Source organism: Phascolarctos cinereus, unplaced genomic scaffold, assembly GCF_003287225.1.
Source record: "Phascolarctos cinereus isolate Bilbo 61053 unplaced genomic scaffold, phaCin_HiC Scaffold_5;HRSCAF=322, whole genome shotgun sequence".
Taxonomy (NCBI): Eukaryota; Metazoa; Chordata; class Mammalia; order Diprotodontia; family Phascolarctidae; genus Phascolarctos; species Phascolarctos cinereus.
This window is the reverse complement of record NW_027555958.1, coordinates 77,567,344-77,594,197: the sequence shown is the minus strand read 5'-3', so window position 1 is coordinate 77,594,197 and position 26,854 is coordinate 77,567,344. Positions and strand designations below refer to the sequence as shown.

At 40.8% G+C, this 26,854-nt stretch overlaps 1 protein-coding gene across 3 annotated transcripts in view; it reads left to right on the top strand.

Annotated features, from left to right (window-relative positions):
• Positions 1-6,333: 6,333 nt before the first annotated feature.
• Positions 6,334-26,854, top strand: part of FNBP1L (formin binding protein 1 like) — a 112,337-nt gene continuing 91,816 nt past the window's right edge. Inside the window, exon 1 of one of the 3 annotated variants that reach the window (XM_020971984.1) lies at positions 6,334-6,705. In XM_020971984.1, coding sequence (XP_020827643.1) covers positions 6,682-6,705 — 24 coding nt within the window. In that variant the 5' untranslated portion in view covers positions 6,334-6,681. The remainder of the gene's footprint in view (positions 6,706-26,854) is intronic. The other 2 variants (XM_078155012.1, XM_020971983.2) reach the window with 2 other exon arrangements.

The window sequence follows — 26,854 nt, the reverse complement described above, 5'->3', positions numbered from 1 at the left end:
TGCTCAGAAAAACTCTTGGCAGTACAGGAAGTAGAGATTGTGATTAACTAGCCCACGTGGCCATTTTTCATTTGGGTAGTGTGGCTCAATACTTCAGGATGACGTCTTTCCAATGTAATGTTTCAGTTTAAACATTAAAATGGTAGATACATGTCCCTTGGGTACTTTTCAGAATTATGTCTTAGTTTTTTGTTTTGTTTTGTTTTGTTTTTTAGTGAGGCATTTGGGGTTAAGTGACTTGCCCAGAGTCTGTACACAGCTAGTAAGTGTTATGTATCTGAGGTCACATTTGAACTCAGGTCCCCCTGACCCCAGGGCCGGTGCTCTATCTATTGTGCCACCTAGCTGCCCCCTATGTCTTAGTTTTAATGGATTGATTCAATTTCTTAGATAATTATAAGGTAGAAACTCCCCTTGCAGTTTGGCCTTTATGAAACAGTCTTCAAAATGTTTTACGTTTCTTTGCAGTTAATAAGGAGTTGCTTCTGTTTATGCCAGAGGTCATCTCCTTCTGGCAGTGGACAATGCCTATGTGACATTAGAAAAGATAAAATATATACGTACCCAGAATATAACTCTCTGAATATTCTCCATCTACCTAATACCATGTGGACCAGGGTATTTGGTTTTGTTTCTTTTCTGGAAACTACTCATCAACACAATACCAACTAGATGTCTCTCAGTCTTTACATGCAATTGACTTTGGAAATGAAATTTCCAAACAAGTTCTTGATTTGTAGTCAGGATTGACATATTTGGATTAGCAAATTATTCTCTATGCCAAAACCCAGCAGTGATGAGCTATGTATCATATTTGCATCTAGTGAAAGAATTCATACAGGGGGAAAATCTGAGACGAAAGAGAACATTAACCCGATTTTTATAATGTGAATAAACTATAAAAGAGAGCCATAATGATGTGCTAGAAATAAATAAATGTGAAGCATCTCTGTGAAAAGAGAACACAAATCACCAGTGTTCAAACATATGCCTAAAAGGGAAAATACATTAGGCATCTGCTTTAAATGCTTTTTTCCTATTAATTAAAAAAAGAGACATTAACAGGATTTGGAAACATGATGAAAGTCCTGTGGGGGACTGAAATCTTTCAGGTTTACTCAGTAGAGCCACTCCAAGGTGAAACATACAACGAAAACATTCTGGTTAGAGCAAATGCTTTCTCTTTGACCTTTGGCTCTTTAGCTAGGAATTTTGGTAAAGCATTTAGAAAATAGAGAATAGATAATAAGCTTTCTAACTCATTAGCTGTTGAAATATGTGAAGTAGTAGCAAAATTAAGCTCTAAATGAATTTTAATGATGGTATAAAGCAATTTTAAAAGTGAGAAAATTGGGTTGACAGACAATGCAAAACTCAGCTTTTTTTGGGGGGGGTGCCCAGGGCATGAGTATGAACAATTTTGAACCCATGATTCCATCAGTAGCAGTACTCCTAGTATAGATAATCTCTCCGCTGATGGAGATCAGCCACTCAGATGTAACTTGAAGTCTTTGAGATGGAGGGCTGGGGGAGAAATAGGAAAGTGCCCATGGTCACATTGCAAGTATGTGTCAGTGGTAGCACTTAAAAGTCTGCCTGACCCCAAGATAGCCCCTCTATTCACTACATCACACAGCTTCTCAGATTATGAAATTTAATGGAGGCTAAAATGGAGACTTACAGGATAGCCCATTGACTTGTCCTCTTTTCAAGACTCTGCAAATTGTTAACATATATATCAAGTAAATAAAATACTTCTGGGTTTTATATAGAAACCTAAACTCTACAGCATAATGTTGGCTTCCATTTTTTTTTTACCATAGAAGAATATCCTGAAACTTTATTGTTTTTGCAATGCTGTGATGGACCTATGATATCACAGGCATGGATACAATCTCCAAAGATGCTGATCAAAACCTATCTATGCTTACTTATCCCATATGACTCAAGTCCATTTCTCTGTTCTGTAGGGGTTCCACCCAATGTGCTTATAGTCTTCTAGACCAGGGGCTTGTAACTTGTAGCTTATGAACTTTATTTATTTATTTTTTAAATTTATTTATTTTTTCCATATGCTTTTGAGTTGAAAATTTTTCTCCCCCTTCCTCCCCCCCCCAAGACGGCACACAATCTGATTAAATGAAATAATTTAATTTTTTTTGATTATTCATTTTTAGTTTTCAACATTCACTTCCACAAGCTTTTTAAATTTTCTCCCCCTCCCTCCCCAAGACAGCATGCAATCTGATATAGGCTCTTCATATACATTCCTATTAAGCATATTTTCACATTAGTCATGTTGTAAAGAAGAATTAGAACCAATAGGAGGAACCACAAGAAAGAAAAAACAAAACAAAACGGAAGAAAAAAATAGCAAATAGTATGCTTTGATCCGCATTCAAACTCCATAGTTCTCTCTTTGGATATGGATAGCATTTTTCATCATGAGACTTATGGAGATGTCTTAGATCCTTGCATTGCTGAGAAGAGCTAAGTCTATCAAAGTTGCTCATCAGACAGCATGGTTGTTACTGTGTACAACATTATGAGATGATTTTTTAAAAAGTACTTAGCACAGTGCTTGCTACATTGTGGGAGTTACATAAATACTTAGTCCTCCTCCCCTCAATTTTATGAATTTAAAAACATTGTTCTAAGAAGAGGTTCATAGGTTTCTACCAACTGCCATAGGGGACTATGACACAAAAAAAGGTAAGAACCCCTGTTCTACATCTCTTTAAATTGCATGTTGGAGCACATAGCACAGGGGTTATCCCTCATTCTTGATACGTGACTGATCCATCATCTTTTCCTGCCATACATCTCTTTGATGACACCCTTCATATCACTATGCTGCTTCTGTATAGTTCTTCTTTGTACTATGTTTCAGCCTACTCATACCCATTTGCCTCTCCACTGTCCTTTGGGTGACTTTCAACTTTAATTTTTTTTAGACTGGCATTTTCATGACTCTCAGCTATACAGTACCACTGAATTTCTTTCTTTCTATTTTTTTAAGTGAGATAACTAGGGACTTGCCCAGAGTCACACAGCTAGGAAGTATTATGTGTCTGAAGTTGCATTTGAACTCAGGTTCTCCTGACTCCAGGGCTGGTGCTCTATCGCCACCTAGCTGCCCCCTTTTCTTTCTATTTTTTTCATACTTATAAAAAATACAAATTTCTTCTATAGTGATGGCTCTTTGTATGCCAATTACTCACAGACTTTGTTGAAACATAGTAAGTTTTAATATCACAGATGCCTATAAATACACTTTGAGAACTTGTTTGAAGTTTCTGGTAGGAAAGTTGAGTTCCTCTTGTCACCTTGACCAAAAAAAGGTATTATTCTGTCAGGATAGGTTGTCCTTTTCAACTGAATGTAAAGCTCTGATTGGGAAGGCAGCGGAGTGATGCAGGGATCCTTCAGCTAACCTGTCAAATCAACTTAATCAGTTCTGGCATCGGTGGGAAGACAGGTATTTTGATTAGATCACTTTCCCATCTGTGTATGATGCTCAAGCTGCAATACTTTGTGTAATATTATTAGTTTAATTGTATGATTCAGAGGAAATAGTTTTATTGTCAGAAAGGATTCTCAATGGATGTTAAGAGTCAAATTACACTAAGAAACCCTAAGGTAATCGTGGGATAAACATAATTCTCCCTTCCCCTCCCCTGTCCTTGGGTTTTCATTTTGTATGGAAACATATAAAGTGACATTTGGAAATTTATAATCTTCAAAGAAAAATTGTCCTAAAAGTGGATTCCTATTCAGAAACTTAAAAAAAAAAAACAACTCACCACATTTCTTCAGGAGGTAAGCCAGTATCTTCCACTGGTGTCTGTATACAAAGCATGATTAGAGGTTTTATAAGACAGTGAATTTTAGATTATTATACAGTTCAATGAGCCAGCATAGCACTGTGGTTTAAATTAACCTTCCATACCCATACTAAAATCTCTGATTCAGTGACTTAGTTTGATGAATGTTAGTATTGGTATGGTTTTAAGTACAACTAATTTACCTTTTTTGGTAAACGTTAAAAGTGATACATAGAGAGAGAGCAGGGTCACTGCAGTGAAGTCAAGTGATTCACAGTGCCACTGAGGACTCTATGAGTGACATTAGATTTAAAATAGCAGAATAGGAAAGAATCATGCATTTGGGAGGAAGTATTAAATTAGTGCTCCATAACCGTTCCATTGAATGATACACTTGGAAATTTTAAAATGTGCCACAACCTACTTGGAACTGGGGGTGCAAGTATATATGGTCCTGCTGGTCTCAGTGAGGGCACAAAATTCAGTAACTGAGCTACTATGGGGAGAAGCTCAGATCAGGTATATTAAATCAAAAGCTACCCTAGGCTAAATGCTGATTTAAGAGAGTGTAAAGAAGCATATGGATTAACGAGGGGAGGGATTCAAATTAAATGGGCAGAAAGGCAATCTTTGCAGGGTAGGAACATGAGGCAAGGTACAGTTTGCTGTGAAATAACTTTAGATCTTCATAATATGATTAACTCTTATTGGCTTCTCCCCTCCCTCCTTTTGTTGAGACAGTGGTCAGGAAGTCCCGGGTTAACTAAGTGGGTTGCAATGTAATTTTCTTAGCAGGGGATGTAATTAATACTCAAGCTTACTAGGGAGTTGCTGACGGGACCAGTTAAACTAGCTGAGAGTAGTTAATGATTGTTTAGTGAGGTAGTAGCCCTGCCTTGAATGTTGCAGATAATCCAAAGGTAACAAAAAATAAATAAATAAAATCCTAAATGCAGAAGAGCTTCATGGACACAAAATTTAATTTATGTAGTCTGGTAGGTACTGGCTCACAGGTTTTCTCTTCCTCCCCCTTATCAAAAATCCAGCCATCTCCCTATTGGAGAAAGTGGTAGAACATGCTGAGTCTCCGTTCCAAGTCGCTCTTATTTGGTTGTGGTTCTGAATCTTATTTCACAACACCACAAGTGGACTTTTAAAAAAGGTATTGATTGGTTTTCCTTGTACAGAGTTCCAGATAGAACTTCTAAAATTAGAACATTTCACTTTAAAAAACCCCCCACAACCTGGTACACAAGAGAGGTTTAGACTATGTTCACTTTTTTTTGTCACTGATTGGAGTTTAAACTCTCCTCCATTTGGAAATTTTAGGGACTTTGAAGGGCTCTAAGACACAAGGATAGAAGAGGTAGTTTGATATTGGGATAAAGGGGACTAGACTGAAATTGGCTAACAGGGGTCCAAATCCTGTCTTTACCACTCACTACCTTTGTGACCTTAGGCATGTTACTTAAACTCTGAGCCTCAGTTTCTTCTATCTGTAGAAAACAGGGGTTTGGTTTTAGATGATCTTAAGGTCCCTTCCGGGTCTAGATTCTACATGTGGCAAGTGAGTGGTAACCAATAGTGGCATGAGCACAGAATTTGGAATTGAGAACTTTTGAAGTCAATGCAGTCATAAGCCATGAATCCAGAAGACTGAAGAAATAAACCACTTAAAGGTGGAGCAGGACATAGATCTTCACGAATGGCCAGTGTGGGAATTTATTCTGTTGGACTATTTTTTCCATTTTCCCCCCATTTGGGGTGGGGGGAGGGAGGACAGTGGTACAAATTATAAACGTATGTAAAGATAAATAAAAACAAAACCAGTTTAAATCCTTGGAGTGTGTGACCAAGGCCAAGTCACCTACTATTTCTGAGCCTCAGTCTCATTATCTGTAATAAACCAAAAAGCCCTCCATAAATAGGACTTTTGACGATCCTAGGAGTAGAAGGTATGAGGGGGACCTCCAGCTTACTATCCCGTGGAAAACAAGGGAGGACATGCTCTTCATACTGTTTCCAAGTATTGGAAGACAGCTATTGTATGGAAATGGGATTAGGTTTGCCAAGCCATACAGGGTATAAGTATGAATTTTTGGATCGAATTTGCAAAGATGAAAATTTAGGCTTGAAGGTGGGGAAAACCTCCTAAAAAAACAAGAGTTGTCCAGAGTGGAGCCTCGGGCGGTGGAGGGTTCCCTCTTCACTAGAGCCAAGCCTCGAAGGGTATAGAGGGAGGGATGGCCCGTCTTTTCCAGCGCCGGAATTGCGGGCTTCTCCCGAGCCGGGGCTTTTAAAATATGCGAAAAGAAGCCATGCAAACAGCGCACACGCAGAACACCGGGACGATTACTCCGAGGCTCGCAGCCTACGCTTTTCCCGGAGGAGAAGGGAGGTGTGAAGGGTGTGCGCTGCTCAGCCGCCGGTTCGGAGCCCGAGACCTAGGGTTGGGTAGGGGAGAAGTGTATTTTTTCCTTTCCTCCCTCCCGCCTCCCCGAGGACGCTTCCCAGTCCCCGGAGAGCGCGGCAGTCCGCCGGGAGCCCTGGGCTCCGGGTCCGACGCGGCGCTGCGGGGCGGCGCGGGTCCTCCCCGATCCCGGCGTGCACCGCGGCGCTCCCGCTCCATTCCTCCTCCCTTCGCTCTCCCCCTCCCAGAACTCCGGGAGGCGGGGACGCGGCGGCTCCTCCAGTCTGGGCTCGCTCTCACTCGCTCACTCACTGGGGAGCCCGGCGGCGGCAGCCTCGAGCCGGAGGGAAGGGCTTACCGACGGGACCGCGAGCGAGCGGGTGGAGAGACAGACAGACGGACAGACAGACCGACCGACCGCCCGCCCGAGGCGCCTCGAGTTCCGCCATGAGCTGGGGCACGGAGCTGTGGGTGAGTGCGGGGCGAGCCGAGCTGCCGAGGGGCGCGCCCCCTCCCCGCCCTCCCCTCCGCCCGAGGCCGGGCTGGATCGGACCGTGAGCGGGTGAGGGGGAAGCCCCCCACTGGGTCCCGTGCGACCGTGGGGGCGGCGGGGGCTTCGGGGCGGGGAGGGTCCCGTTCTCTTTGTGTGCAAGCCCCTCCGCTGAGCCCCCCTCCGGGCCCCGCGCTCTCCGCCCGCTGGGGCGTCGAGGGGGGCGGGGGCGCCTTGTGGCCCCCGACCACGGTTTCGGCTAGAGTGGGGCCCCTCCCCTCCTTTCCAGGCCCCCATCTTGGGGGGTGAGCCCCTCCCCTTGCTCCCCCTTCACCCATCCTCTCTTGTCTCCTTGCCCCCTCTTTTGCTCCCCTTGTCTCCTCTTCCTCCTCCCCTCGCCCCCCCTCCTTCGACCGCCTTCTCCCCGTTCTCTCCTTTTGCTCCCTCTCCTCTCTTCCCTCAGCCCCCTCCTCTTCCTTTTTCCCTCGCCCCCTCCTCTCCTTGCCCCCCGCCCCTGCCCCTCCCTCTTCCTCTTGCCTCCCCTTTTTCTCCTTGTCCCCTTTTCCTTTAGTCTCCTCCCTCCTCCTTCCCTTCCCCCCCGCCCCTTGTCCCCTCCTCTTTTGCTCCCCCTCCCCTCTTCCCTTAACCTCCTCTTCCCCCCCCCCCAGTCCTTTTCTCCCCTTTCCCCCCCTTGGGGCGGGCCAGGGGCAGCCAGCGCCTCGGCTTCCTTTGTATCTCGGGGCTGCCTTCGGAGGGGAGGGGCGGGACCCTATTGTCCCGAAGGAGAGGTGTTTGTGTGGGCGGGAGGCTCCCCACCTTCCTCCCCAGGGAAGGGGAGGTGGCGCTGCGCCTGGACCGGCCCCGGGGCCCCCGAACCCCCACCCCAGGCCAGGTAGGACAGAGTGGAGTGGGCGCGCGCCTTTGTTCCGAGGCCCGCTCTACACGCCCATTTTTTCCTTCTCCTCGGCTCCGGGCTAGCACTGCGCTGCGGCGGCCGCCGGCTCCCGGGCTGTGCGGGTAGCCAGCCGCCCGCGGGAAATAGGCGCCCACTGTGTGTCGGGGTGGGTGGGGCGCAGGTCAGCCGAGCTCCCCGAGGTAGCCCTCCAGCCCCTCCTCTCTGCCGGCCCACGCCACGCGGGGTAGTGGGGTGAGTGGCCAAGGTGCGCCTGGGGGCCTTCTCCGGTGTGCTGTAGGCGGAGAGCGAGCCGGGCCCCTCCCCTTTTTTATTGTCCCACCTGTGCAGCTTTCCTGGGCTCTCGGTACGTGGTGAGTGGAGTTCACCTAATCACAGGGCCGATCGTATCCTCCTTTCTCCTTAATCACAGAGGTTTCTACGGTGGAACAAGTGGTTGGAGTTTGTGTACCCTTACTGGGAGGAAGTTCAGTACGATCTGGCTTTTCTTGTGTTGTGGACAAAACCATGCCCTCTTCTTCCCACTTCTTGCGTTATTAGCTTGCTTTCATTCCAGTTTTTAAATTATATACATTCCCCCCCCCCCCATACGAATGGCGCTTTGATTAGCAAGCCAGACAATTTACGAGAGAGGTAAGCCGGTAATAACAAACATAGCCCTCTGGGGCACAGATGATTGCTTTCCTTGCTAAATTTTTTTCAGAAGGAAAGGTAATAAAAAGTACTTTGGCCCACGTTTAAAGTTTTTCTTAAAAGGATTTTTGTAAGGAATATATTAGAAACTTATAACTTCTCCATTCTCTCCCCAAAATAACCTGTTGAAATTTCACCTATTGAACGAGTTTTTCAGTCAGCTAGGAACAGAATTCTGGTTTTGATTACAATTTCTTCTGTAATTGAAAAATTACTTTGTACTGCTATACAATTTGCAATTTCCCCTGTAATTGAAAAAGTACTTTGTACTTCTATACAATTGTGAAAAAATTTTCTCTCTTGAACCGTGCTGACAGTAAATGAAATAAATTCTGAATAGTGAGAAATAATCTCTAATTGCATTTCCTATTAAAATGCAAAGCAGTTCATTTTTTCAAAGCTTTAGTGGTTTGAGGATGTGTTTGAAACAGTTATTGACTAGCTAGCTGTTCAGTTTTGTAAACTATATAAAATAGAACTTGGTATTCCATTTTGCTAGAATTTCCTTTCAGTATTTTTGAATCAGACTTTTAAAACATGAAATTATAGAGTCAGATACTTCTGAGAAATGTATTTTACTCCTGCCTGGGATAATGGAAACACATGTTGCCACTCATGCCCTTAAGAAAGCTGAATTTGGGGAAATATTCTTGGAAATTTTAGATTCATAAGCTGGCTCATTTATAATCATAAGAATGACATCCTAAAAATTGAGTTGGTTGTATTACATTGGGAAATGGTGGAATGTATTCTTTATGTTCATTCTGCGATATGTGTGCTTATTTTTATTATAAAGCTATTATTCTTTATAAAAATTGAGAACAGTAATATAGTAGAGCCACATATATTAGCATAAGGCTAATACCTTTATTAGGGGCAGCTAGGTGGCACCTATGTGACTATGGGCAAGTCACTTAACCTTTGCCTCAGTTTCCTCATCTGTAAAATGAGCTGAAGAAGGAAGTGGCAAAGCGGTACCTTTGTCAAGAAAACCCCAAATCAGTCACTTATAGTTCAGACTCAACTGAACAACAAAAATACCTTTATTAATCATGGTGCTTAACATATGTTTGTTGAACAAATGACCTGATCTTGTGATATCTCTGACTTTTGCTAAAATGGAGTTCTAATTTCTAACATCATGTAGAGAGGCAGTGTAGTGTAACAGGTAGAATGCTGGACTCTGGGTCAAACAACTAGTATATGTGAGAGTCAAGACTTGAACCCAGCCTTTTCTGACTATGAGGATTTTTATCCAACTGTGTTGCCTCTCTTTGTATATCTTAAATTGTTGTAGAAATAAATGTTCAGCACACCATTGCAATAATCTAGGCAAGAAGTAATGAGTCAAGACTAGATTGGTGGTCATGGTATTAGAGTAGAGGATGGATAGAAAAGAGATAGTAAGGAAAATTGGGTTGATGTGACTTGTCAATGGATGGGATGTGGGGGCTTAGGAAAATGGAAGAGGCAAAGATGATTTTGAGATTTACAGCCTGGAAAGATAGGGATGTTATTATTAATAAAAAGGAGTCAAAGAGGAAAAGGGGTGAAGAAGGAAATAAGCTCTTACTATGTACTAGGGTATATGGAGTGTTCAGAGAGAACTAGTACCTCTGGTGTGAGGCCTTGCTGAGCCCTTTTCAGGGCAGCTCGTCCACCTTTGGTGTCTACCTGTCACCTAGTCCTCACTTGTGCTCCAAGAAGCTGTAGCATGAACAGTGGCCACACCCTGTAAAATTAGGCTAAACCAGGTTGAGGTTAAGTGACAGGCCTCAAACCAGTTGGTGAATTAGGGGGATGTCCACCCCAAGCATGTGAAGACTTTCCCTGGCAGAAAGGGCAGATGAGAACAATTTGTTTTGATGGCTCACGATGGCTGCAGCACACTGGAGTTCTTAGAGCATTGTCAGACATCAGAAATGCCAAAGTCATCCACTGTATCCTGGGCCGTTGATTGTGGTCTTGACTTTGTCTGGCCCCAGGACTTTGATGACACCAGAAGAGAAGGGGAGGCTGACAGCTTTGTGCAATTCTGCTTCCCTTAAGTCCAATTCAGGAGCAAGTCAAGATATTACCTTATGTCATTGGTCTTCTTCCAAAATGACAGCTGTGTGCTAAGCACTGTAGCAAAGAAGTGGAAACTAAGGGCTGACCATCAAATGATTAAATAAATTATGGTACATGTGTGTAATAGAATATTGTTGTTTCCTAGGAACTCCAAGAAATGATGAAAGAGGGTTTCAGAAAAATCTGGGAAGACATTTATGAACTAAAGTCAGTGGAAGCAGGAGAACAAATTATACTGAACGGCAGCATTTTTAAAATGAACAGTTTTGTAAGACTTGATGCTGATCAGCTCAGACCCATGAAGAATACTTCCTAACAGAGATAATAATGAACTCTAGTATGCATAATGAAACAGTATTTTGGACGTAGCTAATATGGAAGGGAAGTGCAAAGGGGTGCGAAGAGAAGCAGCATTTATATAGCTACTATTTACATGCCTGCTATCGGGCAGCTAGGTGGCGCAATGGGTACAGCATCGGCCCTGGAAATCCGGAGGACCTGAGTTCAAATATGGCCTCAGATACTTGACACTTACTAGCTCTGTGACCTGATTGCCTTGACAAAAAAAAAATACTATTACATGCCTACTATGTGCCAGACACTGTCCTAAGCACTTTACAAGTATTATCTCACTTGGTATTCACAGTTAACTCTAAGGATAGGTGCTTCTATTACATTTTTACATTTTACATTTGAGGAAATGGAGGCAAACAGAGGTTAAATAACTTGCCCAGGGTTACACAGCTAGTGTCGGAGGCTGAATTTGACCTCAGGTCTTCTTGACTCCAGGCTTAGTGCTCTATCCACTGTGCCACCTAAGTGTCTCTAATATGGAAATTTGTTTTGCTTGACTATACATATTGGTTGCAAGGGTTTCTCTCCTTTTTTTGGGTGGGAGGAGAGGGAGAAAAAATGCTTGATATGGTGGGAAAGCCCCAATTTAAAAAAGGATCGGGAGGAGAATCAAGTTTTAGAGCGAAGATTGGATTTTCAGAAGATCATATATTCAGAGTAGAAATGAACCAACTGCCTCATTTTACCTGTGATGAAAGAAGCCTATTGAGGTAGGTGACTTGGCCAGGGTCACAAAGCTTTGAGTTTAAGGTTTTTGAAGAAATAGGGTGGAGCTGTTTGCTAGCAGTTGTGAGACTGGTGTGCAGGAAAGAGGTGGGAGGTAGGGATAATGTTTTAGGAATCCTCTACATGAAGGTAAAATGGTTTAAGCCAGGGGTGGGGAACCTGTGGCCCTGAGGCCACATGTGCCTTCTAGGTCCTTGAGTGTGGCCTTTTGACTGAGTCCAAGTTTTATAGAACAAATCTCCCTAATAAAAGGATTTGTTCTGTAAAACTTGGACTGAGTCAAAGGGCTGTACTTGAGGACCTAGGGGGCCATATGTGGCCTCAGGACCACAGGTTCCCCATCCCTGGTTTAAGCTGATAGCCAAGAACAAAAAGAATTACCTGGGGGAGAAGGGGTAGGAGGGACAAAGAGAGCCTGAGGAGATCCAGAACAATCATTCTTATAGGCAGGAGAATTGACCAGGCTGTGTCAGAGAAGAAAAGTTTTAATGACTAACAGGGCTAATCATTAGTTTCTGAGACTTCAGAGAATTCAAGGAGTATGAGTATTGAGAATAAAGGCATTTGTATTTGGAAAGTTGGAGGCTCCTTGTGACCTTTGGAAGAGTATTTTAGTAGTGATGAGAACTGATTACAGATTGCAAGAAATGAAGGAGTGGGTGATAAGGTAGTGCATACAGTGAGTGTGGACCAGTGATTCAAACTCAAATAGAGACAGATCTCTGCAGGCTTATTGATGTAGAAAATTACAAATTAAAGTAATGTTCCAGTGCATTTTATTTTATTAAATATTTCCCAATTACATTTTAATCTGATTCCTGGCATTCCAGAATTTTTTTTTTTAATCAGGCAGTGGGGTTAAGTGATTTGCCCAGGGTCACACAGCTAGTAAGTGTTCTGTGCCTGAGGCCGCATTTGAGCTCAGGTCCTCCTGAATCCAGGGCTGGTGCTCTATCCACTGCCCACCTAGCTGCCCCTCTGGATTTTTCAGGCTATGATTTTGACCTCTTTTTGTGGACAATAGTCTTCTTAGAAGTTTGGTGTGGGGCAGCTAGGTGTGTTGTCTCCATGTTAGAATGTGAGCTTGTTGAGAGGAAGGACTGTCTTGCCATTTTATTTTTCTCTTCAGTGCTTAACACAATGTTTTTTTTAAACCCCCCCCCCCATTAATTCGTTAATCTGCACACATAGAAGAAAGATTTAATCCAGTCAGGTAGTGTTTGTTAAATGCCTACTCTATACCAGGCACTGTGCTAAGTGCTGGTGAAACAAAGAAAAGCGAATTCTCAAGGAGCTCACATTCTAATGCAGCAGACAATATACAAACTGTGTACGTACAGGATATATGCAGGATAAATTGGGAGTAGTTTCAGAGGGAAGGCATTAAAGGTTAAGGAGGCTTTCTTTCAGAAGGTGGGATTTTGATGTTGGATAATGCCAAGGAATAGGAAGTGGAGATGTGGAGGGAGAGGGCTGTTCATTCAGGAGGACAGCCAGTGAAAACACTCTGGAGAGTCATTTATGAGGCACAGCAAGGAAGCCAGGTTACTCGATTAGATTGTAGAGTATGTGGGGATAGGGTTAAAGTATAAGAAGACTGGAAAGGGCCAAGGTTATGAAGGACTTTAAAAATGAAACGGAAGATTTTATGTTTGAACTTGCAGGCAATAGGGAGCCGCTCCAGTTTATTCAATGGGCGATGTGCAGTATGGTCAGACCTTCATTTTAGGAAGATCAATTTGACACCTGTTGGGAGGATGAATTGGAATGGGGAGAGATTTGAGCAAAGCAACCAACCAGCAGGTTTTTGCAGTAGTCCAGGTATAGGGTAATGAGGGCCTGTTGTACCAGGGTGGGGGGCAGTGTCAGAGGAGAGAAGGGCATGTATACACGAGATGTACTAAAAATTAAAAGCTATTGTGACTCACCCATTTAGTCATCATTTCTTATAATCAATCAAAAAACATTTCTTAAGTGCCTACTATGTGCTAGGCACTGGGTACACAAAGAAAAAATGAAAAAGTGTCAACTCTGAAGGAGTTTGCAGGCTCTCTGGAAGACAATGTATGTAGGTTTGTACAGGTTAAATAGATGGTAGAGAGGGAAGCTGCAGATCAATTGAGTGGATTAGGAAAGGCTTCTAGGTAGTTAGTAGTGTTTGAGCTGAATATAAAGATAAGTGGCTGAAATGAGGCTAGAGTGACCCTCACATGTAAGGAAGAGCTAATGTGAAAAGTAGCGAACAAGCCAGTTTGGGCATTAGAGTGTGAGAAGAAGAGTAATGTAGACTGAGACTATAAAGATAGGCTGGTGCCAGATTGGGAAGGACTTTAAAGGCCAAATACAGGAATTTATATTTGATCCTAGAGTTAATACGGAAAGCTGGAGTTTATTGAAAGGCATAGTTAGATCTGCATTTGAGGACAGCTCTGAGGTACCACATCACACCTATCATATTGGCCAACAGGAAAATGATAAATGTTGGAGAAAATGTGGGAAAATTGGAACACTAATACATTGTTGGTGGAGTTGTGAAATGATCCAACCATTTTGGAGAACAATTTGGAGCTATGCCTAAAGGGTTGCAAAAATGTGCATACCCTTTGATCCAGCAATAGCACTTCTAGGGCTGTATCCCAAAGAGATCAAACAAATGGGAAAAGGACCCACATGTACAAAAATATTCATAGCAGCTCTTTTTGTGGTGGCAAAGAATTGGAAATTGAGAGGATGCCCATCAGTTGAGGAATGGCTGAGCAAGTTGTGGTATATGAATATAATGGAATACTATTGTGCTATAAGAAATGATGAGCAGGCTGACTTCAGAAAAACCTGGAAAGACTTATGTGGTCTGATGCTGAGTGAAGTGAGCAGAACCAAGAGGACTTTGTACACAATAACAGCCATGTTATGCAATGACTAAGATTGTTAAACTGAGCCCTTCTCAGCATTATGAGGATCTTAGACATCTCCAGAGGCCTCGTGATGGAAAATGCTGTCCACATCCAAAGAAAGAACTATGGAAGTTGAATTGCTATCACTTATTTTTACCTTCTATTGAGTTTTGTTTCATCTTTCTGATGGTTCCTCCTGTTGGTTTTATTTTTACTTACAACTTCACTAATGTGAAAATATGTTTAATGGGTATGTAAATGTAAAGCCTATATCAGATTGTGTGCCATCTTGGGGAGGGTGGAGGGAGGAAGGGGGAGAAAAGTTTTCAACTCAAAAGCATATGGAAGTGATTGTTGATAAATCAAAATAAACTAATAAAATTTTAAAAAAAAGATCTACATTTGAGGAAAATCACTTTGGTACCTGTATGGAGGATGGATTGACATAGGGAGAAACTGGAGGCAGGGGGATCAATTAGGCCTTTGCAATAATCCAGGCAAGAGGTATGGAGGGCTTGAATAGAGAGAAGTGGTTGAGTTTGAGAGAGAAGATGGGAGTGTGGCTGGAGTAGGAAAGAGCCTTCATATTCATCCACAGTTGGGTATATTGAACCAGCAAAGGAAATTGAGATGACTTGTTAGACTGGGTGGGGACCATCCAAGTGAGTAGTTAACCTTCCTATGTCTCAGTTTCTTCATCTGTAAAAAATGAGGGATTGGACTAGGTGGGTTCTGAGGTTCCTTTCAGCTTTAGATATATGGTGCTGTGGTCTTATGGGTGTCATGAAAACCCAGAGGAGTGAGTGGTCAACAGTGTCAGATGTAGCAGAAGTCAAGAAAAATGAGGGATGACAAAAGTCCTCAACATTTGACAGTTAAGAGATCATTGATAGCTTTGGGATGATCAGTTTCAGCTGAGTGATAAGATTGGAAGCCAGATTGTAAAAAGTGGATAAGAGACTACTGAGAGGAAAAGAAGTGAAACAACAACCACAGACAGCTTTTTCTAGGAGTTTGACTGAGAAAGAAGAGAGGTATAGGACAAGAGCTTGAGAGTATGGTGGAGTCCAGGGATGATTTTTTAAGGATGAGGGAGGCTTAAATATGTTTGAAGGCAGTAGGGAAGGTATGAGGAGATTGGGAGAGGTTAGAGGTTGGAAATAGAGGGTTTGATTGAAGGGACAATGCTAGAGAGGACAGAAGGGGGATAGTAGGATGGGTTGAAGAGTACATGTAGGGGATCTGTGTATTTGACTACTTTCAAATCAATCTACTTGTGCTATTGTCTAACTCTTATTCATTATTCTATAAGGAATTAATGAAATACTTTAGCGGACACTTTGCTGAAATGGGTGGACCTCTAGCTACAGCATTCCCATGAATCTATCAGTTTCGTAATCATCAGAAAAGGAAATAAAATTAATTTGGCGTGAACTGTACTTGATGAAGCCATACTGGTTCTTTGTAATTGCAGTTTCCTGTTCTATCCCTTGTCCTTTTCCATATCTTGTTTTGGAATTTCACAGAAATAAGATTTAAGGCTATCCACCTATTGTTTGCAGGCTGTTTTTCCCCCTTTTGAAACTCGGGACAATGCATTCCCTTTTTCAGACTTGTGATACCACTCTTTTCTCTCCACTGTTGCTCCGTGATTGGATCTTAGCTTAGCAGTTACATTTTCCAGCTCTTCAGTCCTCGAGGGTGTCATTTATCTGAGCCAGATGACTTGAATTCATCTCTCCTTGCTATGTTTTTATTTGTCTTGGGTTTCAACTCTGAGTTTGTCTTTTCTGATTCTCCTTTTGGTCCAGAGGTTATTCTCTTTGGCAGAGAAGTCCATTGTCAGTCAGCATTGCTTTGTCCACCCCAAATTGCTGTCCAATCTGATCCTTCCTGCCATGGAGTAAAAAAAGCAACAACAAAACACTGTTGCGCCCCCCCCCCCCCCGGGCAAACTCCAAGTCTTTTAATTGTCCTATTTCCTTGCTAGCTTTGGGTCATTCTAAACTTTAGCACTGCTGACACTATTCTTTCAGAATTGTACCAGACTTTTGTATTCATTTTCTGTTGCTTTCCTTTGCTTCTATCTTATGTACATATCTTTCTTAAATCTAAGTTGTTTGGTAGCCCAGTGTGGTGGAAAGTTCACTAGACTAGGTTTGAATTGTACTTCAAACACTTGTTAGTTGTGTGACTCTGGCAAGACAAGAGATGGAAAGATTGAGAGTCAGGATTGTGAATCAAGGAAGGAGAATAGTGTCATAGAAGTTGATAGACTGTGGGGATTAGAATGAAGCAGTGTAGACTAAGAAAGAAGAGGTTCTTAAGAAATGGTGGTAGAACAGTGGCTGGAGAACAGCAATATTAAGATGAGAGCAGCTTGACTCTTCTGGCCCACTGAGTCTTTGCCAGAGGAGTGGCTTCTATTGATTAGTGCTGTCTAGCATATTTAAATACTCAGATGGATGTGTTCTTACTTAAAAGTTTCCTCCAGTGATGCAGATCAAAGCCCATACTTGTCTACCTATTTTGTCTGACCCTTACTTATATCCTACTACAAGTCCCCCTTGGAAGGGCCCATCCATTAAGAGGGTATCACTGGCACATACCCTGACTGTCCATCTGTCATATCTGGCCCTTAACAGTTGACCTGCTTATCTTTCTATTCCTTGAAGATGTCTTTTACTCATGTTCTTTAGTAGTTACATATTGCAGCTTCTTCACACCCACCACATGCTAGCATAATTACTTCAGTACTCAGATCTGTCAAAAAAGTTTGTGACGGTAGGAGAATTTATCCACTTTATCTTCTGGTGGTAGAGGGAGAGTTTTCTGATTTTTGTAGCGTAGGAGGACACATTACTTCACCTTGCAGTACCAGAAAGGTAGAGAATCCAGTGTAACTTAGTAGACATAATAGGCAGTGTTTGTTGAACTGAATTGAATTGGTAGTCTAGAATCATTTGGCAGAGTCTTCAGTTGAAGAATCTCAACATATCATTCAACAAACATTTGTTAAATGCCCTGCTTGGGCAAGACGCTCTGCTAGATGCTACTTATTGAGGTCTTGAGGTTAAATTGCTAGCATTATTCAGTGATTTATGCTGTTCCTTTCTTAAGCTATTATGCATATACATGAGATAAAGTGCTGTTTGTTTAATACCACCTCCCTGTTGTTTAAGCTTCTACTCCTCCATGAGTTAATATTAATTCCACACCAAGTTATTGTACCATTGCTTTATTTTTGTCTTTAGTAGGAAAATGCCTTATGTTGTTTTGACAGCTCAGTGGAACTGTGGACTTCGAATTCTGTCTTCTAACTTTTAGACTCATAAGTTGATTTATTCCTTGTTGTAAAGGAAGTTTATTTTGATATATCATAAATATTTAAGAATATTTTTGAAGACTCAACTCCCAACATTGACAGAAGGAAATAACTTGCCAAATTTTTAAGTTGTAAAATTATATTTTCAAAAATTATCTATTGAGTATCTCTTTGAAGCTTCTTTTATACTATATAACAAGGCTTGCATAATTTGCTTGGATCTAGAAGCTAGCTCTCAAATTTAAAGGTATTTAGTGGGTTTTTTTTCAACTTTGAAGGAAAGAAAAACAAAAGAAAGTGGAAAGGCATGGGTTCCCATCCTCAAATTAAGGTCTTGAAGATATTTGATGCTGCCTCCCCCCACCTCCCAATCAATTAGTTGCTAAGCCCTGTTAATTCTACTTTGACTGTACCTCTGACATCTAACCCTTCCCCCCCCACCATAACTACTACTACTACCACTACCACCACCACCATCATCACCACGACCACCACCTCCACCACCACCACCACATCCTCTTCTGCCTGGAGTATAAAAGCCTTGCTGTCTTTATTTTCAGTCCTAGCCTTTTCAAACCATCTGTTATGTTGATCCTGAAATAGCTTTCCACATATATAGGTCTTACTTTATACACCATTTGCTCTTCTGTTCTAGCTAAGCTGGACTATTCAGTGTTTGTTCTTTGATCATACTTTGATTGGACATCCAGTCTCCTGTGCCTGGAGGGGAAGTAATGGTTCAAACCATTTGAACCAGTGGTTCAAAACAAACCCCAAAACAAACTACTGACTCTGGAGTCAGAGGACTTGGTTCCAGTCCTATCTTGGTCACTTCCTACTTGTATGACCTTGGGCAACTCACTTAACCTCCCTGCACCTCAGTTTCCGCATCTATAAAATGAGGTTGAATTAAAGTCAGAAATTTCTTCCAGTTTTAGAGCTTTGAATCTCTGTATCTGGATTCCTCTAAATGTTTTGAAATGTTTTGAAATCTTTCTCTTCTTTAAGAGCCTGCTTGGGTGCCGTCTTCTCCATGAACCCTCCCTTGATTCTTCTCCCCCTCCCCCCCAAAGTGATTTCTCCTTCTTCAAATTTCTTTTGGGGGGGGGCTAGGCAATGGGGTTAAGTGATTTCCCTAGGGTCGCACAGCTGATAAGTGTCAAGTGTCTGAGATAGAATTGGAACTCAGGTCCTCCTGACTCCAAGGCCAGAACAGTTCTATCCACTGTGCCACCTAGCTGCCCCTTTAAATTTTTTTTTTTAGGCAGTTGGGGGTAAGTGACTTGCCCAAGGCCACACAGCTAGTAAGTGTCAAGTGTTTGGTCTGAGGTCAAATTTGAACTCAGGTCCTCCTGACTTCAGGGCTGGTGCTCTATCCACTGTGCCACCTAGCTGCCCCTCTTTAAATTTCTTAATAGCTGATTTTCTAGAAGCTTTCCTTTGGCTTTCACACATTTTATTTTGTATTATATTTGTGTGTATGTTATAGTCCCTTTATTAGATTCTAATCTCCTTGAGGGCAGAGGTTGTTTGGTTTTTCATTTTTTGTCATCCAGTCATCTATAGCTCAGTGCCTGACATGTAATAAGTAGACGCTTAAGGTGTCTGAATCTGTTAAAGGCTCAAAAGAAGGAAATGAACACCTGTATCTCTAGGATACTTCCTGTGCCATGTAATGGGCTTAGGACAGTCTTTGTGGCCAGGTATTCCTTCCCTCACCCAGTTCATCACTTTTTTTATTCTTTTATCTTCTTGAATACTTTCCAGGGAAATGTGGCCCAAGCTAAGACTTTAGGCAGTTGCTGCTGAGCCTGAGGAGAGCCATGCAGTCTGCAATGCTGCCCACCTCGAATGTGACTCAGCAGTATGTCAGGATTCCTGTTACTGCAGTGGTTGAAATGTCTATAATTTGATTGGTGTGGGAATTAATTCCACAAGTGTAGATCATGACCCCTCTATATCTTAGTAGACTAACGTGATGAGTTACTATAGCTATGCCATCTAGTATGTTAATCCTTTTTGATTGTGCCGCCTTGTTAGTAATAAATTTTTGACCATGACCTCCAATTTGTTTGTATTTACTTATATACATTCCTCACAGTGTGTTTATGCATGTTATAAAACTTACACAAAAATGGAAATTAAAGAAGGGTAAGATTATTTGATACTAGAGTCAGTAGGGGAATGTCATGGTCCGACCTATACTTTAGGACAGTCACCTCAACAGCTCTATAGAGTATGCTTTGGAGAGGGGAGAGACTTGAGGCAGGAGATGCTAGTTAGCAGGCTATTGCTATTGTTCAGGCAAGAGGTGATGAGGGCTTACTCTATCCCATCCAAAATGAGAAAAGGGAAAAGCAAGTTTCCTATCAGTTACTGCCTCTTGAGGGCAAATCTTGCCCTCTGAGAGTACCTGCCTCAGCTGCCCTTATTGGGGGGAGGGTAAGGGTTGCACTTTCCAGTGAGCATCAATAGGAGTGTTCCCTGAGGAGAGTTTGGAGAATAAGGGCAAGTGTGGTTGTGTTGGAGACATGCCACTATGGAAAAGAGATGAAATGGACTCATCTTCCTACCTTGAGTGTTGATTACAAATACTTAGGGACAGTTCAAGGTCCCTGCTTTGGAAGCCTCTGATCTGTAGTAAATGAGTGTTGACAAACTTCTCAAATTTAGGCTTATTGCTTCTACTATTCCATCATTGATACTTAAAGCTTTTTTAACTTGGGAGAGCTTACCATAAATTGTACTTCATTGGCTTAGCCTCTGTGATTAGGGTCATCACCATACCATGATTGGGCATTGGAATAGTATTTGGTGAAGTTTTCAAATTATTATTGTACCATGAAAAATTCATGAACAGGAATAATGAAGTGTAGCTATGTAGTTTTTCATAGAACTGCATAGATGTGTCCTTATGTAGTTTTTGGATTGTGTTGAAAGTACTTAGCTCTATAATGACCTAATTATTAGGAAGTTGTCATGGTGACGTAATGCTTAGACTTTTGTGTGTCCTGACATAGGGGGATAACATTAGTTAATGCAAGACTATTTAGCAACTGTTTTGGTAATAACGGTGTTCATTGGCCATAATTTTTTATAGACTTGGTGAAAGAGAGAAATATAGAATGGCAGTGAAAAAAAGGTAATACCAGATATGATGTCTGAATCTCACCAATAGCTAACATTCGGTACTACCTTCAGTAAGTTTAGGGATAGCTTTTGTTTTGATACCTTCCTGAGACAAAAGTTTAATAGTTCTTTTACTCTTTGTGTAAGTAATGCAAAATATTGTAGTATATCTTTTTTAAATAGAAAATACATACTTATTTAGATCTTTCTAGTTTTAATAGCCAATTGGTATGTTCCTGTTTCGAAGAAGTGAAAAAGCATTGATTGTGAAGGTTTTGTTTTTAAATTAAATTTGGAATTTTCAGAAACCTTGCCGAAATAGTTAAGCTAATCTTTTATCATCTATGAAAAAATACAGATGTTAATGTAAATATCCTAACATAGGAAGCTATTTTATATAGTAGATTGGAAATGTGATTTATCTCTTGGTGTGACATTCTTATCTATTAGTCAAGCCTAAGAACTTTGCTTGTATAATTGAAGATTTAGCTAGGTTTTTTTTTTAATGGTGATAGATCTTAAAGTCCTTGCATTGTTAGAAAAAAGGGAACACTTGACTTTTCTGTATAACAGAATGCTTTTCTGTATAACGGTACTGTATAACTGTATTTGTTTTTTTGGCTTGATTATTTTATGGACTTCTAGATTTGAGAACAATTTAAATTGGATGGGAATTTAGCTGGTTTGGACAAAGACTGGAAAGTATTTGATAGAGCCTCCCAAACCTCGCCCCCCCCCCAATGAGTGCAGTAATGTATGTAGGTTGATGAGATAATTATTTATGATTGTGAAGCCATTCTGAGAAAAATAACATCAAAATTATAGTGAGGTTAAGGTATTTGGGGGATGTACATTCGAAAATTGTAATTGCAAAGAAAAAAGAACTGGCAAATAGCTTTATGAGTTAAAACAGGGTGTGTGCGTGTGCATGTGTGTGCACCCGCATGAGCCCGCTTCCATGCCCATGTGCATGTTTTTGAACAGTCCTGTAACTTTTTGGGCAATAAAATAAATTGAGTCAGCATTTTTTACTGTTTGCCTGAAATTGTTACTTGCCATGAGCAGTTTGGTGAGTAGCTTTTCAAGTTAGGCTAGTATAACAGATATTTTATTAATTTGCTTTAAATGATATAATTCAAAGCTTTACTGTGGTGAGATATCCTAGAAACAATAATAAAACTAATGTTTAAGACTTTAGAATCATAGAAGTCAGATGTATTAAGAAATAGAGAAAATCGAAAGACAAAATCCTAATTATTTTTCTCTTTGAAACTCATGATATTGAGAAGATACTATAATTGTACTCAATTTTTCTCTACCTGGCTTTAATAAAGTTATGATTTATGGTAGAATTTTAATATTTATTTTGAAGAACCTTAAAGAATATGTATCGATATTAGAGTTGATCATTTTTCTTGGTTAAGAACTTGTTTAGCAAACAGAATAGCATTCCAGTTGCCTTATTTTTCTTCCTCCTGGTGTGTTTACATATGGAAATCCTAGTGTAGCTTTCATAGAAAGCTAATGTATCCAGTGATATGTGTTAGTAATTCCAGCTATATAAGGCAAAAGGGGGAGGAGGGGTGGCATGTGGGACATTTAAAAACAATGAAAACCTTCTGCTTTTATTTGAAACATGATCTTCTTGACCCTGAATTTTACTGCAGAATGCAGTCAGTTTCCATAAATGAGACATTTTGGCTGCTTCTTTTACTCAAAATTTTGTTCCAAGAGCACCAATGGCAGTATGATAATTCTTCTTTGGTGATGTAAGATTACAAACATTATTGTGATAGTTGCTTAGATGCAATGTCAGTTGTTTGGTATTTGAAGTGTTTTTTGTTTGTTGTTGTTGTTGTTGTTTTGTTGTTGTTGTTGTTGTTTTTTGTCCTTTTCACAGTATTTTGTACTTCTTACTTAGGTCAGGAATCTGGTCTCATTTGACCTTGGCATGATTGTTTCTTGGCTATTAGTCATTCACTGGCATAAAATGTGCTGTTAAACAAATTCATTTTACAAATATGTTAATTCAACAAATATTGATTGAGTGTGAAAAAGCACTTGCTCCTATTATGTACACACTTTACTTTTCCGTCTCCTTGCCTTTTGTTCATTTCACTGTTTTATAAATAGTATTAGGAAGAGAACCTAGGCCTTTACCACTTCACATTTGGATTATTTACAGTGACCTATTAACTTTTCTCTTTCATTCTTTCTAATGCTTTACTGCCAGGTTAATCTGCCTAAAACAATATTTTAAAGATACGGGTATGCACATTTCAATTCAACAACCATTTAATACCTACTGTGTGTGAGACAACTGAGCCAGGCAGCTAGGTGGCACCCATGTATAGAGTGCCAGGCCTGGAATCAAGAAGAATTATTCATCTTCCTGAGTTCAAATCTGCCCTCAGACACTTACTGCCTGTGTGACCCTGGGCAAGTCAGTTAACCCTGTTTCCTCATCTGTAAAGTGAGCTGGAGAAGGAAATGGCAAACCACCCCAGTATCTTTGCCAAGAAAACCCCAAATAAGGATAACAAAGAGTTGGATGTGACTGAAACTGAATTACAAAAACAGCAACAAATTTGCAAGGCATTGTGCTAAACTTTGGGGTACAAAGACAAAAATGAAACTATCCTGGACTTTAAGGAGCTTGTATTTGATGGAGGGAACACAACTTGTATAACAGAGATGTACATATAAAGAACTTTCAAAATTCTTAGCCTGGCCCTTTTATAACATGGCTCCCATCTACTTCTATTTTTTATATTACTCCTCTTTTTGCACTTAGTTCTGTCAAAATGGCCTTATTAAGGAGGTGACATATGATGGATGCTTTGAAGAAACATACAGATTCTGTGAGGAATTGTCAAGGAAATACACTGCAAGCTTGGGGCACCACCTGTATAAAGGCCCAGAGGTGGGAGATGGAATGTCTTGTAAGGGAAATGACACATGAAGGGGGAGGAAGATGAAGTAAGACTTCAAAGTAAGTAGGAGACAGATCATGGAAGTCCTGAGAACTTTATAGTTTGTCCTAGATGCAATAGGAAGTCATTAGAGGTTTTTGAGTGGAGAAATGCTGTGGTTAGATCTGTGTCTTAGGCGTGGCAATTTGGTAGCTATGTGGAGAATTTTAGGAAACTCTTAGACTTTAGGCCATGAAATCTTTCCTGAACTATGATAGAGAAGCTGTGTGAATAGAGAGAAGGGAACAGTTGTGAGAAATGTTGTGGAGATAGATTCAACAAAACTTAGCAACTGATAGGTTATGGGCAGGGGAACAGTAAAGGAGAGAGAAGAGAGAAAGATAACTAAAAGGTTGAAAACTTTGGTGACCAGAAGAATGGTGGCATCCTTACCAGAAATAGGCAGCTTTGGAGGAGGAATAGTTTTGTGGGATAGGTCATGAATTCTGTTTCAGACAGTTGAATTTAAGATGCCAATAGGACATTTATGTAGAGATATCTAGTAGGCATAATATGGGAAAGAATTTAGGGCTAGGTATATAAATTATAAATTAAGGAGTAATCTGCCTAGAGATCCTTGAATCCATGAGAGCTGATGAAATCAAAGAAGAGCTTATACAGACAGTTGAGAAAAAGAGCCCAGGACAGAGCCTTGGAGGATATCCACATTTACTGGGTGGATGAAAGATGATAACCTGGCAGAGGGTGTCTGAGAAGGAATAGTCAGAATAGAATAGAGAAGAACCTAAAGAGGATAGTTTCATAGAAACTGAAGAAGAAGAGAATGTTCAGGAGAAAGGGGATGGCCCGTAGTACAACTATGGAGATAGTTAAAAAAAAGTTTTTCAAAGAGTGAGGTCAGAAGCCATACTGAAGGAGGAAGTGAATGTAGATGAACTTTCTAGGAGTAAGGAGGAGGAATAGAGTGACAGTCTGTGGGGAATGGTAGAGTCAAGTTAAGATTTTTTAAGGATGTGGAAAGAAGTGGAAATATGTGTAGGCTGTGGATGAAGAGCAAGTGGATGGGGTGGGAATGGGAATGGAGAGAAATCAAGGGAGCAAGCTCCTGAAGATGTGAAAGGAGATTTGTCTTGGCAAGGAGAAGGACCACATTGGAGGCAAAGAAGGTGAGAATTGGGGGGTGAAGGATTTTAAGATATGAAGTAGGACAGAGGAAGGAGCTCATGGCAGATAGCCTAACTTACTCAGTAAAGTCAAAGGTGATATCTTTTGCTGAAGACAAGAAATGGGGTGTTGAGAATGTAGTATAGGAGGTTAGAGGAGAGGAGAAAAAGGCCTGACTTGGAATAGTTAGGATCCAGTTGAGACTAGATAACATAAATTTATAGTAAACCCAGTTGATATATTTGCAGCATTCTCTTCAGGAACATTTAGCACTACATAAGTGAAAATGGTGATGGTGTTTGTTGGGAGTAAAAGTTGGAGTTTTGGGAGAGCATGACTGTTAAAAGGTTAAGTTGGTAAGGGGATTCAAAGACAGTTGATATTGTGTGGTTGAAGTGACCAGGCAATAGGTCAAGACTGTAAAAGGGAAGTGAGTCCAGAGCTGCAGGGGTGATGAATTCTGAAAGCAGGGTGGGATAGTTTGTAAGTCAAAAAGCGTTTATTAAGTTTATCAAGTGACTGCCACTGTGCTGAGTGCTGGAGACACAAAGAAAGGCAAAAAAACAGTTTGTGTCTCTGAAATTTGCTTATGTGATCATTCTTTTGGCATTCTAATAGGCATGGAATACCTTCTGATACCAAGCCCTGCTCTTATGCATACCATGACCTCCAGTCCCTTGACCCCTCAGTTCTCTGGCAGGCTACCATCCCTCCACTGAGCACACTCTCCTTCTTTGTCTCTACCTTTTTTCATTTTCCTACACATTCTAGATATTTTGGTTTTTCCAAATACATTGTTATTTTATTGTTTTATAAAGTATCTCTTTGATAGTTTGGTATTATGTTAATATTATAAAGCACCTTTGTATCATTATTTTTAGTATGTTGGCACAACTTAGCTATGAACACTGAACATTTCTCTAGCTATTTAAGTTCTTTATTTTTTTAAAGAACACTTTGTAAGCTTTGGTAGATAAAGTTCCCCCCAAAAAAAATTTTATGTATTTTGTAGTTATTTAGAATGGGATTTTCTTTTCTATCATTGCATCTTAGATTTTGTTATACACAAATGCTATTGATTTTTGTGGCTTTATTTTGCAGCCTTCAATTTTAAGGGAGCTATTTCTCAGTATCTTTGGTGTTTCCCTTGGATTTTCTAAATAAATTGTAATGTAATTAGTAAATAGGGATAGTTTTTATCACCTCTAATTTCTCTTATTACTATTGCTAGTATTTGTATTTTTTTCTTCTCTTTTTTTTTTTGGCTAGGCAATGGGGTTAAGTGACTTGCCCAGGGTCACACAGCTAGTACGTATTGTGTGTCTAAGACTGGATTTGAACTCAGGTCCTCCGGACTTCAAGGCCGGAACTATCCATTGCGCCACCTAGCTGCCCCCCAAAATTTTATTTCTTAAATAATTTCTCTTCTTTTAAAATATCTTTGAAAGAATTAGCTTGCTTCTACACAATCAAGGCTTTCTCTCTGCTTTAATTATAGGTGTTGGCTTAGTGAGGTGTCAGAAGGGCAAGACAAAAGCAAAATAAGCCATAACTTTTATGTCTAGCTACCACCGCTCACTTTGGCTCCAGAAGGAATGGATATAAATTAGAGGCAAATGTTGGCTTGATTAAGGAAAAAACTACCTAACAGCTAGGCCTATCCAAAAGCAGAATGGATTAAGTTCTCTTTTTAAAGAGATCTTTAGGCAGATGTTGAATTACCATGTTGAATATGTTGTTAAGGGGATTATTTTTCAGATATAGGTTGGACTAGATGGCTAGTGAGGTTCTACCATGTCTGAAATTCTGTAATTCTATGAAGTCACAACTTCTCTGGGTTTAAATGTTTTCATTTGTAAAAAAAAAAAATGAGTAAGTTAGATTAGATGACTTTTAAGGTCCCTTCTATATTTATAATCCTTTGACTTC